This window comes from Carlito syrichta, unplaced genomic scaffold, assembly GCF_000164805.1.
Source record: "Carlito syrichta isolate Samal-C Ts95f unplaced genomic scaffold, Tarsius_syrichta-2.0.1 Scaffold289052, whole genome shotgun sequence".
NCBI lineage: Eukaryota > Metazoa > Chordata > Mammalia > Primates > Tarsiidae > Carlito > Carlito syrichta.
In genome coordinates, this window is record NW_007233148.1 from 131,343 (window position 1) to 145,809 (window position 14,467).

Genomic DNA, 14,467 nt, shown 5'->3' on the forward strand with positions numbered 1-14,467 from the left:
GAACCGAAAACTTTTCTAAAACATAAAATCTATTTTTAAAAAAACCAGATACAGAGAAAACAATACATTCTCAACATAAAAGCTTTTTGCTCTTTTAATAAATCCAGTATTGCCTAAGGTACAATAGAGATATCACTGGTGTATAAGAAATACATTTTTAGATGTTTCACAGACCTTATTACAAAATAAAAGTAGAGTAAGGCAGTCTCTCATAGGTATTAATATGCACAATGAGGATAAGTTTTAAAATATGAAAATAAAAATGTGAGCTGATTAAAGGAAAATATTACATAAACAGAGATATAGTTGGATGGTGCCTAAACTATGCACTCCTATACCCAGGGATGCTACAACGAACACACAGGGCACCGGGAACACTTTAAAATTTCAAGGAAATGGTAATCCTACCTTGAGAACTACTAAGCTCAAGACAGTTCTTATTTCAGTATTAGATTGTGCTACATACTTTTCAATCACAACATATCATTGCAAAGATGGGCTGTTGGAGGTTGTTGCAATTGAAAAACCAAAACAAAGACAAAAAAAGCAAGTGCCGCATAACAACATGGAATGGGAAATGAGAATGGTGGGTCCAATTTGATCTCAAGACTCTCGAACTTAGAAGTTGTGTAGTGTCCAACAGGCATACATATTCTGTCAGTCAGTAATGTGGTTATAGAAAAATAAAACTTAAACGCTATTTTTCTCTTAACGGAGATGTTTTATTTTTTCAAATGGCTTCTAAGTTGTTAGAACCTAAATATTTAATCAGTTTTTTGGACCTAAGGAAAAAGGTAAGTATTTATTTTGATCTAAGGGGGTACTGGTAAGGTTGCTAAAAAACTAAGAGTGCCGTGAACTAAGAAAGCTTGGGTAGTGATGGCAAAAGCTGTGAAGGTTACACACAAGTAACTAAAGTTTGAGAAGCATGATTTAACCCATCTCAGCATGATAAAGGGAATTTTTTCAACAAGTTCTCATCTATAAGACTAATCTTTTTCCTTTACTTTCTTTACATACCTTCCTATTATGGGCTGAATTGTGTCCCTGCAAAACTCCTTTGTTGAAATCCTAGTGCAGTGCCTTGGAATGTGACCGTATTTGGAGATAGGACCTTTAAAAAGGTGATTAAGTTAAAATGAGGTCATACGCATGGGCCTAAACCCAATAGGACTGGCATCCTTATATGAGGAGGAGATTATGATACAGACACACAGACAGGGAAGACCATGTAAAGATATAAGGAGAAGATGGCCATTTCCAAGTCAAGGAGAGAGCCCTCAGAAGGAACTAACCCTGCTGCCACCTTGATCATGGACTGCTGTCTGCCAGAAGTGTAAGAAAATAATTTTTTGTTGTTTATACCACCCAGTCGGTGGTTCTTTGTTATAGCATTGACTAATATACTTCCTAAATGTTAGTGACTCTCCCAGTGCATCATTTCAAAATGTTTTCCAAGCAAGCTCTTTCCCTTTTTCCTTTCCAAGCATCCCTTGATATTCCTGAGATAAACCAGAGACCCCAACAAATCCCTGATAAGCATTCTGCTTCTAGATTCCAATGCTGTCCTTTCTATGTTTGTGATGCAATAAAATATAATAATAGAATGTAAATTGGAAGCAAGTCACCTTGCTATATCAGAGAGGGAAAATCCTCTGCGAGTGACATGGCCTCTTAACCCTTGCCCACAAGCCTAGAAATACCTGTGTCTGAAAAGTCACATCCAGGCTATGCTCAAGGCTGTTAGACCTGCAAGATCCTTCTCTGGATGAAAGGCAAGGAGGAGCTTGGGAGTTTGACATGTCACACAAGCACCTGCAAGTTCCTTTACACAATCTCCAGAAACACAAGTTTCTTCAGGAATCATTTTAAAGCCCTAGACTGTTTAATAAAATGATAGTTTCACTGATATCAAGGATTCACGTTCCTTCTTCTGTAAAAATTTCTCCAAGTATCACTTAGAGTGAAAATGAAAGGAAGGCCTTAGGCCCATTCTGAAAACACGAACTCTTGTAAATCTACAGCAACATGCTAATAAGAACACCACCTCTACACATGTAGTTTGTCTTTTCAAAAAATAATAATAGTAAAGTTGGATTAAGAGAGTCAAACATCTTACTCTAATCCTTTGTTGTTTAATCAAAACATTTATCAGCTGATTAAAGTGCTACTTAGATTTCTAACTAAGATGATAAATCTCATCTAGAGAACTCTGGCTTCTTTGCATCACAGAGCTTTCCTAATTAATAATGTTTTCTATGATATGCAAAAGTTCTAAAGACTGCCTCACACCGTCACTGGAAGAAAACCAAGACATCGTCACCATGGAATTTCCAATGCATATATTTCACAATATTCGTATTTCACATGAATATACATGTTTGTTGGAACCTTAAAATAAAACAAAACCTAGCTTCTCTTTCAAAATAGTTATTACATTTTAATATTTGTATAAGGAAATGACACATTAGTACAAGCTGCTTTTATAAATGGATATACTATGTTCAAGAGATTAAATACCTATGGCTACTTATTTTAGAAATGGAACATAAAACAAATAACAAAAGCCAAATGAGAGGAGAAGGTGAAAGGGGAATTTTCAAATTACATATAACTTCTTCTTCACTACCCTGGTTCTAAAATGCACCCCTAGGGAGGAGCTCTTCAGCCTCACTGCCTCATACCTGAGGATCGCTGTGCTCAATAAGAGTTGTGGCATCTCCAAGTGTAAGTGCTGTGCAGCATTCAGAAGACTGGAGACCATTACTATAAATGAATTGCTGTGTTCAATAAGTTCAACATCCAAGATAAACACAAGGTGAAAAATGATGAAATACCAGACAGCACTTCAGCACTAAGGTGTCATACTTGCACTGCTGTTCCTTAAACATCACTCCATGCATAGTTCTACTGGAAAAATGGAAGACACCACTTGCTCTATGGCAAAATCTAGCAAAAGGTGGGTCCTGCTACTCAAGAAGGTGATACAGTGTCATTGACTCTTACAGATAGATAAGTTGTGTTGAAAGTCAGCAAGTAAGTTAAAATCACCCTTGCAAATCCCTTTGATCAATAACAGAGTCCTTTTTAAGGTTCGTTCCAGAGAAATGTGTGTCCTTACCCTCAGAATGAGAGGCTAAATGCCTGAGAGGAGTGTTACCAGGAGCTGATGCCGAAGAGGGATCCCCCGTCTCCTGCTTACACTGATACATATACTCACAGAACAGGATGATGAACAAATTGCACATATCAGTAAAATTAATGTCTTCTTTGAGGGGTACATAGTATAAATTAAAGATACATGTACAATTCTGCTATCTATAACTATTTTCCAAGAATTATACCCTTAATATAAGATCCTCTGGGTATCCCCAAGTTCCCTATTGACATGGCCATTGACTGTTTCCCCCATTCTGCAAATACTAAGTCATCATTATTTAACATGTGTTGTCAGTGCTGGTTATGTAAAGTTCTAAAAAGTCACCATGAACACTGAATCAGTGAATACTACAGCATTTGTTCCTAGAGGAAATACAGGGTTAAGTTCCTGAGGACCTCGGGTTCCAACACTTAACCTTGCTTTATATATATTTCTGTATAAAGTCACCTTATTTAATACATATTGTTGATTCATTAATGTTGAACTCACAGCCAACAGCACTATAACTCTTGCCTGACAAAGTTTATCAAACATCTGTATTTTTCTCTGTAAGGCACATATCAGAGCCTTCTTGCCCTTAGGAACACCAGACAGCACTTTAGCACTATGCTTGGAGATCATTTTAAACAGCAAAATCACCACACAAAAAAGTAGAAAACATGACAGTTAACAAACCATGAAACAGAAAAGAAACACTTGTTTACAGCTTGAGAGCAGAAACAAGAGGGCAGAGGGTCAACCTTGGGTAGGGAGTTTTGATCCTAACTGGAAATGAGCAAATTGGGCAACTCACATTTGCCACTTAGCACATGCCTGAGGATGACTGTGAAAGTGCCACAAATATTGATTTTGTGATAACACATAGGCAAATTCACAAATACAGAATCTATAAATAATAAGGATTGACTGCATTAGGATCATGTAAATCAACTCCCTCATGGCTCATTATAATCCTTTTTCTCCCCACCTGAAGTCAGTAACAGGTAGGAAACTTTTTGCAGCACATGCCATGTACCTGTATTCTGAGTAACAAATGCCGGTTGGCATGCTCCAGTTTCTTCTGTCGGTTTTCAAGTTCTTTGGCGCGTTGCTGTTCTCGTTGCAACTTTCGGATATAGTCCACAGATGCTTTTAAAATGGTTCCTTTGTTCCAGCGCATGTCTCTGTTATGAAAATGGAGGGAAACATACATTTTTAGGATTTGAGGTTCAATGAAAGTTCAATATCCAAAGCATTCCATTTCTGAAGGTGTAATAATAATTACACATTCACAATAGCTATCATTTATTGAGGGCTTGCCACGAGCCAAACACTGTCCACCATATTGTACACATTATCTTACTTAATCAAGACAAGGACCTTGGAAGGTAGAGACTTTGTGCATACTTTGAATCAGAGACAATTAAACTTTTCCTAGATTACAGAACTACTAAACGGTGGAGTCAGGGTTTTAAATGTATAAAATCTTTCAATTACAAAGTTGGTATTCTTAAACACTGTATGAAATAGCTACAGGTTTCTAAGGCAATAAAAATTTACTCACTCAGACAAAACAAGTTATGGTAAAAAAAAATTCTGTGAGATCTTACTACTTGATTGTTTGTGGCATACTTAGATTTTTTTTTTAAATCATGAATTATCACAGGCAGGTTATTTAACCTCTCTCTGTATCTGCTTCTTCATGTATAAAATGATGACACCACACTTGTACAAACAGTCTCATGGGCATGTTATTAGAATCAAAAGAGATACTTTATACAAATGTGCTGTGAAAAGTTTAGAACACAATGCAAATAATGGAACAGGCACTGTGTTTAAAGGTTCAGTACAGTAATTATAATAGCTATTTTTCCATAGCATTTACTATATGCCAGGTACTTTTTTTTGCAGGGGGATGGCGGGGGAGAAGGCGGGCAGAGATGAGGTCTCACGATGTTACCTAGGCTGGTCTTGAACTCCTGGACTCAGCAATCCTCTCACCTCCTCAACCTCCTGAAGTGCTGGGATGATAGATGTGAGCCACCATGCCCAGCCCAGGTAATTTTTTAAGTATTTTACAACCCATAACAACCTCAACAGGCAGGTACTAATATGACTCCCATTTTACTGATTGGAAACTGAGGCACAGTGAGGTTAAACAATTTGCACAAGGTCACAGAGTTAGAACATGGCACAGCCAGGAAGCCTAGAGAATCTGGGTTTAGACTCCCTGCTCTAAACAACTGAACTATACTTCCTGTTATGCAATTGAGTCCTCAAAACAACTAGACTTGGTAGGAAGATACTGAAGCTCTCTATTTTAATAGTTGGGGAAAATGAGGCACAAGAATGAAAGTATCTTCCCCAAGGTCAGACGCCTGGTTCAGGACACCATTAAAATGTAAGTGAAAGTATTTTTTAAAAATATAGAGCGCTCCAGGAAAATAATAAAAAGTGAGCTATAATTACATAAGTAATGCTTCTATACTGCTTTAAATCAATTTGAACCCTTTTATAAATAATATTCACTACATTGATAATATATTAATGAAAACAAAAACTATTTGATATATGGAGAACCATCTAACCCATAATCTACAGATGCTGAAAGCAGATAGGAAGTATCAGGTAGAACCTGTGAATGAAGGCCCATTAAACAAGACGCCAAGTAATTGATCCTCATATGGGTTAGATGAAGAACAAAACAGAAGTTCTCCCATGAGATGGACAGCCTCCAGAGAATTCCCGGGGTTGATCCCTGGGGTCTGAGCACCAAAGATGTTAACCCAGGGAAGTGTCCTGAGATACCCAGAGTGAACACAAAGACTCAATGTTCAGAGCTAAAGTCAAAGTAACAGTAACTTCAGCAGCCAGAGAGAACTGTAATTATAATGAGGGATTCTTTACCTAGGCCAGCAAGATGAGAAACCAGTACTGGAATATTCAAGCAGACACTCAGTTTTAAAGAAGTTATTATTTCAAACAATTACCTTGGGATTTGCTTTCTTTTGAGATCCAATCAATTATACTGCTGGGTTTAAAGAAGGATTTCCAAACTTTTTTTTTTTTTTTTTTGATAATGAGAGGGATCCTTTTTACATATAGAAGTGTACCTAGAACTCCAATAATCAACAAAAGCAGACTTGCTCTGGGGGAAGCAAAGGCAGGGGACTGAGACCCTAATCAGTAAGACTGTCTCTGTAGCAGCCCCAAGGCACATTCTAGAAATCTGGTGTGAGAAAACCACCATATAGCTCATAGTCTGTGTTATCTTAAAACAATGCCTACAATTAAAGATCATTATCAGTTCAGATTATAAACACATAAGTATTCTAGTACAATGGAGAAAGAAGATATGCAAATAGAAGCTTTCACTGCAGCCCCATAATTTCATAATATGTTACTAAAGAGATTCACATGCTACAGTTTAAAAGAATATGCTAAAAAGTGAAAGCTGATAAAGAACAGGAAAATGGGAATTCAATTTCAACTATCATGCAAGACTGACTATAGGAAATGAAGGTCACAGCCCTTTAGTAGGATAAATTTGTGCTGCAGAACTGAGAATTTGAATGTTTCGAGTTTGAAAATGATTTTTCTTGAAACCTGGGAAAGCAAAATGTTGAAGATGGAATTGTGCTTGTATATTCATCAAAAACACCTCACAATAGGCAATGGTTTTATTTTGTTACAAATTTTTTAACAATGATGTGAATAGCAAATTTAATAAGCCTTGCGTGAATCATGCTTGATTTCATCTTTACAATTTATTAGGTAGCTAAAAGATCATATTCAAAGGCTAATTTCATAGAATGCCTGTGGGGGCCATTAAAATGTATACATTCTCTAGCCCCTTACTTCAAATGGGCCAATTTCTAATGGATAAAAAGTGTGTATTTGTTGTCCTATTTGCTGAAATTACAGGTAACTACAAAGCTGGCAGGAAAAACTTGAGAAAATTATCTTTACAACTGTTATTTCCAGAAGGAGGAGGGTATGGAGGGCGACCAAAAGCTGAAATCCAAATGAGCTGACCTGTACTTAAGAAGAGGATTAAACATTGCTTTTCTACCCCTAGATTGGTAAAACATACAGAGTACACAGGTTTTCATTTTTAAAAAATTGACCCTTTTGTCTGTTGAGTATCATTAAACTTGAAAGCCTCCAGGATCTGCTCACTGGTGCCTATTTAGAGATGCCATACAAGTCAAAGAGCAAATAGTAAACAAATTTTGCTTTAACAGCCATTGAAATCTCTGTGCTGCATGAACTGTTAAAATAATTTTTTTTGTAGCTTAGTATTTGTTTGCCACAAATTATCAGATGTCATAAAGTCATTTTCTCACACCCAAAGATAGCCATCTCATATCCAACAATCCTTTTGTACAATTCAGTGAGTCTCTCTTGAAATTTTAGTTTGATGAGACCAACCAAAAGTCAGGTGTAAGAAGTATTTAGAAACAAAGGGAGAGGGGGGTACTTCTTTACTCTGTTTTTTTATAACTGCATTTTTTGCAACATATGAAAAAACATTAAGGTATGAAAAATATATGATGCTGATTAACATGCAATTGTACTCACGGATCATTTGACTTGGGAATCAAAGTACCTAGTTCTTTAATGCGATCATTTATGTTAAATCTTCTCCTTCGTTCAACTTCAAGAAAAGAGCACAGGAAAGAGCTATTAGTAACAGTGCCATGTATGCAGATATCATTAAAGGTATGTGCATATTAACTTTATCAGGTCAGCACAATGGAAATCTGAACTTACCTTTTCCCTGTTTTTACCATGCTTTTGGTACTGACATTAAGCACTGAAAAATGAGATATCTTTGTTCAGAACTTTATCATTTACAAAGCCCTTAAATGTACAGTTTCTCATTTGCTCCTATAATAACCACGAAATCTGAGGATAGTTACAAATGATGAAATTGCCTTGGAGATATAGGTACTAGAAACTTGGCAAGGACACCCAGCAATAAGTGGTGAATCGCCCAAACTCAAACCTAACCCTATGGCAGAGGAGTTGACAGATTTTCTGCAAAGGACCAGTTAGTAAGTGCTTCTGGCTTTGTGGGCCCGGAAGCAAAATTGAGAATATTATGTAGGTGTTTACATAACCAAAGAGAAAACAAATTTCCACGAATTTTTTACTGACAAAACTCACAATATAATAATAACTGAGTACAATTTTTTGCAAGGCAAGTCTACTCATGGAAAGCATTAGGGTCCCAGTAGTTTGAGAATCTGAGGTAGGAGGATCACTTGAGGCCAAGAGTTCAAGACTAGCCTGGGCAGCATAGCAAGACCCCTATCTCTACGAAAAATTAAAATATTAGCTAGGTATGATAGTGCATGCCTATAGTCCCAGATACTTGGAAGACTGATGTGGGAGGATTGCTTGAGCCCTAGAGTTCAAGGCTGTGGTGAGCTATGATTGTGCCACTATACTCCAGCCTGGGCAACAGAACTAGACTCTGTCTCTTAAAAAAATAAATAAATAAAATAAAAAGGGAAAGGTGATTAGAATTTACTTGTGATGTTGAAATTTGCATTTTATATAACTTTCATATCACAAAATATTTTCCTTTTGATTTTTTTAACCATTTAAAAATACAGAAAACATTTTTAGCTCATAGGCCACAAAAAACTCCCACTCTAGCTCAGCACTGCCCAATAGATATAAAGTTACATATATAGGTTTACATTTTCTAGTAGTCATATTAAAAAAATAAAAGGAAAGAGGTAAGAGTAACATTTTATTAAACTCATTATATCCAAAATATTGCTATTTCAACAGGTAATCAACAGACAAATTTATAAATTACACATTTATTCTTTTCTCCATACTAAGATTTTTGAAATCCAGGGCACATTTTACACTTACAATTTTACAGCACAATTTGGACTAGTCATATTTCAAGGGCCCAACTGACATGAGTGGTGAGTGGCTATCATAGTGGATAGTACGGCCCCAGAACTTAAGTCTACAACCATACATCTTCCCAGCATTCCTGTTTTATAAATCCAGCTGCAAGTTTAAGTAAATTATCATCTTATTAGGGAAGGATGACGTAGTAAAACATATGAAATAATAAAGGTTTCTAATGTATGTAATCTATCAAATAATCTCTAAATAATTTAAGGTCTAATAAATTGGATTAAAATGAATACCCTAATACACAATATATATGTATGCTTATATTTGACCTACTAATAGTCTATATACTTGATAATGTTATTCACTGCTTTTTCAACAAAAGTCACCATTTGCCTTGGTTGAGTGAGTAAATTGGTTTCCTATAATACTAAGTCTTATCATTAGATTTCTATGAAACTGAACCCTAAGTGATGGCCGATCATTCTGAAGAAGGAATTTTGGGATCCTTGATCCACTAGTTAACCTCCTCCAAAACGCTAAAGCATGACATTTTCTTATTTTTTTCCAAGCATACAATAATCACAAACATTCAAATACTACTGGAATATATAAAGTGAAATAAAAGTACCTTATGATCTACCATTAAGTTTCTTACATATTCCTTGTAATTATTTTTATGATCTAAAAATAAACACACATGTAGTGCAGGTACACACCCAGGACGCAGCCTGAAAACTCTTCTGATCTACGTTCACTTCTTCCTGGTGATCTCATTCAGCCTCGTGGTGTTGAATACCACGAATACACTGACGGCTTCTATACTTGTATTTCTAGACCAGACATTTCCCTGAATCTCCAGACTCATACATATGACTGACTATTAGATGTCTCCACATGGAGGTCTAATGGATAGCCCAAACTGTCCAAACAAAAGCTTCTGATCTGTACAGTTCATATCTGCTCCATCTACAGGATTAATGGTAACTCAGTTAATTTAATGGTAACCGTATCCTTCCAATTGCTTGGACCAGAACCCTGGAATCAATACTGTACCTTAATCCTTCTCATATCCCACATAGGATCCACCATCAAATCTGTTGACTCTACCTTAAAAATATTTCCACAACCTGTCCGTTCCCAACCTCCACTGCTACCCAATAGATCATTTTAATCCTCCTAACGTGTATCTCTGCTTCACCCATACCCAATGCTCTCTATCACCTTTGATCTATCTAGCACACAGCATCTAGAAGGATCCTGATAAACAAAAGCAAGGCAAATCAGCCCTTTGCTCAAAACCCTCCGATCTCTTCCCACTTTACCTAGAGAAAAGCCAAGTACTTGAGGCATCCTGCAAGAGTCTGGTGGGCTTTCACCCCCTGACCTCATTTTCTACTCCTCTCCGACTCTGATCATACCTCCTATCATGATTCACCTGTGCTCTTGCCTTCTAGCCCTTCTGGATCCTTGCTATTCCTCAACCAAGACAGACACATTCTCTATCTGAGAACTTCACAAAGCTGATCCCTTTGCCTGGAACATGCTGCCTCCAGATATCTGAATGGCTCAGCCTTCGCCTCCCTGAAGTAGTAAATCAAATGTACCTATAACACTTCACTGGTCACCCTGTTTGAAATGGATCCACCACCTCCCATGCCCATGCAGACACTATATACCCTTGCCTGCCCTTGACTTCTCATAGCTCTTTATATCATCTAATATTCACATACTTTATTTATTTATTACAACTATTCACTGTTACATTCCAAGCAACCATGTGTGCCTGGCATATAAGAGGCACTCAAAAAATATATGTTAAAATTACAATGATACATTTAAAGTGAAATTACATGAAAAAAAAGATCCTGTATATATCTTTAATTCACTCAACAGCATATTATTGACATATTTCACTGTCAACATTTAGATGTACTACATTTTATTCTTAGTTCAGTGATTTTCCCTCCTCAATTAATAAATAAAGGTGGTATGAGATGGTAAACAATTTCAAAAAATACAAAGGTGTACAAAAGAAAAAGAAAAAGCCATCTGTATGCCATCCAACATCTATATGCCTGAGGAAATTATCACTGATAAGGATGATACCTAGATTTTCTTGCATGCACATACACATATAAACACACACTCACAGACACATCCTTCTCTGGTGTCTTCTTTTTGTATAGTAGGATAGTATACATAACATTCTGCCACTTGTTTGTCTCACTTATTAATATATGGTAGACAACCCTGACCCAAAAGTAAGCTCCCAACAGTGGGAAACCCATTTGCCTGGTTCATGTTTGTAGAAAAGTGTCTTACACAAAATGAGGACTACAAATAGTAATGGCTAAATGAATGAACAAATGAATGAACTTATCCTTTTGTATACTATGGCAAGTATTCTTACAAAATAAATTCCTAGAAGAGGAAGAACTAGGCCAAGGGGCAATCTAACTTTGAGTATTAATTTCCAAAGGTTAGATGAGACTTTAAGATTGTTTTATAGCTCTCAGAGTTTGCACTAATCATGTTTGCACTTTATTGATAACCCTGAACTTGAGAGTTCACATGCCTAATTAAAGGTATATTATTTTTACAAGATCCAAATTAGTTTTCCACATCTTAGTAAAGTGAAGTTTTAGATAATACCTAATTAAGAAGAAATATCTAAGAGTAAAATTACTTGTAAGCTGGAGGAGGCCTTGGAGATACTAGTCCACATCTTTTGGTTAAAAAATGAAAAAGCCTCTCATACTTGACATGAAAACTGGAAAGAGCAGTGGCTAATAAAAGTAAAAACCAACACCCTCCAGGACCCAGCAGTTCCATTTCTCAGTACCTCACCTAGAGAAACAAACTCTACTGTACACAAAGAGGCATGTATAAAAATGTTTAATGTGGTATGGCCCATAACAGAAAAAAAAATCTAGAAACAACATAAACACACAACAGTAGGGGAATTACTAAACATCACAGTCACACTGTGAAATACGGTGGCAATCGTTTTTAAATAGTAGACAGATCTAGATTTCTAACAGCAAATGGTCTTCAAAACATACTGCTCAGTGAAAAAAAAAGCAGCGATAGGATATGGACAATATGACAGTTTGTGTTAAAGCACATGTAAAACCATGCTATTTATTTTCTATGGGCCTGAGTATATGTGTGTATACTTGAATACACAGAAAAAGGTCGGGAAGCACAACCCCAAACTGAAACAAACATGTGTCTATCTGGGGATTAAAGGAGAACTCTGGCCTTATTATATCATTTTTATAAAAAGAAAGTGTTTACACATGACTTGTAGTCTTAAAAATCAATTTAGGAAAAAGAGGACATGAGACTGAGATAAGAAATTTACAACAATTTCCTACCTCCAAGGTTAATTTTTTTCTTTTTAAGAAAAAGCAGCCTTACTTGCTTAAAGATCTGATGAAAAATAAATTAAACACATAAAATTTTTTAAAACGTTATAGGACTTTTTTGAAAAGTCAAAGATAAAATCAGAAGTTTAGGAGGCTACCGTATCCACTGACTTCCCCTCAGATCATTTTTTTTTCTCTTTCAAATCTCACTGGAGAAGGTGATCCCATAATCCCCTTTTGTTAATAAGTTCCAGTGTGAGCAACACTTATAATTGGGTAGTTGGGGATCAAGTCTCCCTCTTACACGCAAAAAAAACCAACCAAAAAACCCCCACTATTATAAACAAGAAAAATAAAAACTCTTCAGAAACTGAAAACAAGCATATACACAAAATTCAATTTGATCTGATATAAAAAAGGGGGGAAATATATACCTTGGTTTCCCTGAAATATAATTTTCTTCCATAAAAGGTATCTTTTACAGTTCTAGAAATCAATTTTCCTCCACAAGATTTCTAAAAACATTCTTGGCAGATGGAGGAACATTAACTCCAATATCAAATGTCATGAGCATAAATAAAGTCAACTTACTCAAGTTGTGATTGTCCTTTTTTTGCCTCTCTTTAGCCAAAGCTCTTGCTTCAGACTCTGTGGGAAAAATACACGCTGTGCACGTGAATGAAGTCATTAGAAACTGGAACTGTTCAAGGGGCACACAATGTAAACTATGAAACATTTCATTTCCTAAGCATATGGAAGCTTATCTGACTTGACGCGAGGTAAAAATATGCTTTTTAAATTGATGACTTTTACAAATCTTGCTCTTTTTTGAACGCAATATATATCAAAGATACAATCTGCTAAAACTCAGCTTCCACAAAAAGGTAAAGGACCAGTAACAGGAATCCATGACACTCTGTGGACACACAGAGGTACTGTCAAGAAGATATTCGATATCTAGACAACTACGGACATTTGCTGCTGAGACTCTATTATTTGGAGTCAGATTTTCTCTTTCGACCATAGAGCTTTTCAGTCTTTTTTTTTTTTTTTTTTAATGCCTTTGTAACACACTGACATGCAAACTGAGAAGAAAAGCTCCCAAATTGGATCTCTATATCCTCTGACTGGTTCATAAAAATGAACTCATTTGTTCAGAAGTTAGTGCCAGATTCTGTAGAACCTGCTGGAATGAAATCATTTAATGAGTCTTAGGAGCAACTATTTACTAGTTTGAGTTTATAAAAATAAAAATGGGAATCATGTAGAGAGGCATTTGGTAGCAACTCCATTTGGAAAGTTCTGTTTGCATAGCGACTCTTCTCAGCTCTCTGTGATAAGAGATTACTTTTTGCCTTACAAAGAGCAAAACAAAACAAATTTTTGAAAAAACTGTTGTTTGACCAATCCTGGGATTCAGAAAGCTCTGTTATTTTCTTTTCAGAAGTGATATCTGAGGCGTTACACTATCATAATTTAAAATTTTATCTCAAAATAGAAATCTTTTTAGCATAACTTATAGCCACTGAAGCATATATATACACATATATATTTATTATATGAGTGTTATATATGCATATATGCATATATATATGCATACATACATGTATATATGCATATATATGCATATATATATACACACATATAAAATTCAGAAGCTGAATGCTTTCATTTTTGATGGTCAATCCAAATCATTTCCAATTTTTTTTTCTCACATAGAAGCATGACAGGCACCTTTGACTTACACACCCAACATTCAAATGATTCTCAAGTTTTTGTTGTTGTCTTATGGTAATTTTCTGGTAGGATAGCTACTAGTTTTTGGTTTTGAATGATTTATATTTGTTAATTACTTTTTAAAACCCAAATCAATGGTTTTTAAAAAAATGTCTTTCTCCTGCTACACATTTTCTAAATACTCTTTAAAAAAAGACACCTTTGAATAGAATAGGAATTTTTGGTACCGAATTCATATTTCTATTCTCAGTCTGTGCCTACAATCCTGTAGGATGCAAGGACCAAATAATAAAATGGGGTTGGGGTAAGGGCCATAAAATTCACCATGGTAGAATGCCAG

General features: G+C 35.8%; 1 protein-coding gene across 3 annotated transcripts in view; it reads right to left on the reverse strand.

Moving 5' to 3' along the window:
• MITF (melanogenesis associated transcription factor) overlaps positions 1-14,467 on the reverse strand; it is a 32,325-nt gene that overhangs the window by 3,828 nt on the left and 14,030 nt on the right. For 2 of the 3 annotated variants that reach the window (XM_008054103.2, XM_008054104.1), the window contains exons 6-8: positions 12,982-13,038; positions 7,721-7,796; positions 4,176-4,323 (exon numbers count right to left, since the gene is read on the reverse strand). In XM_008054103.2, coding sequence (XP_008052294.1) covers positions 4,176-4,323; positions 7,721-7,796; positions 12,982-13,038 — 281 coding nt within the window. Of the gene's footprint in view, positions 1-4,175; positions 4,324-7,720; positions 7,797-12,981; positions 13,057-14,467 lie in introns of all 3 variants that reach the window. The other variant, XM_008054101.2, reaches the window with a different exon arrangement.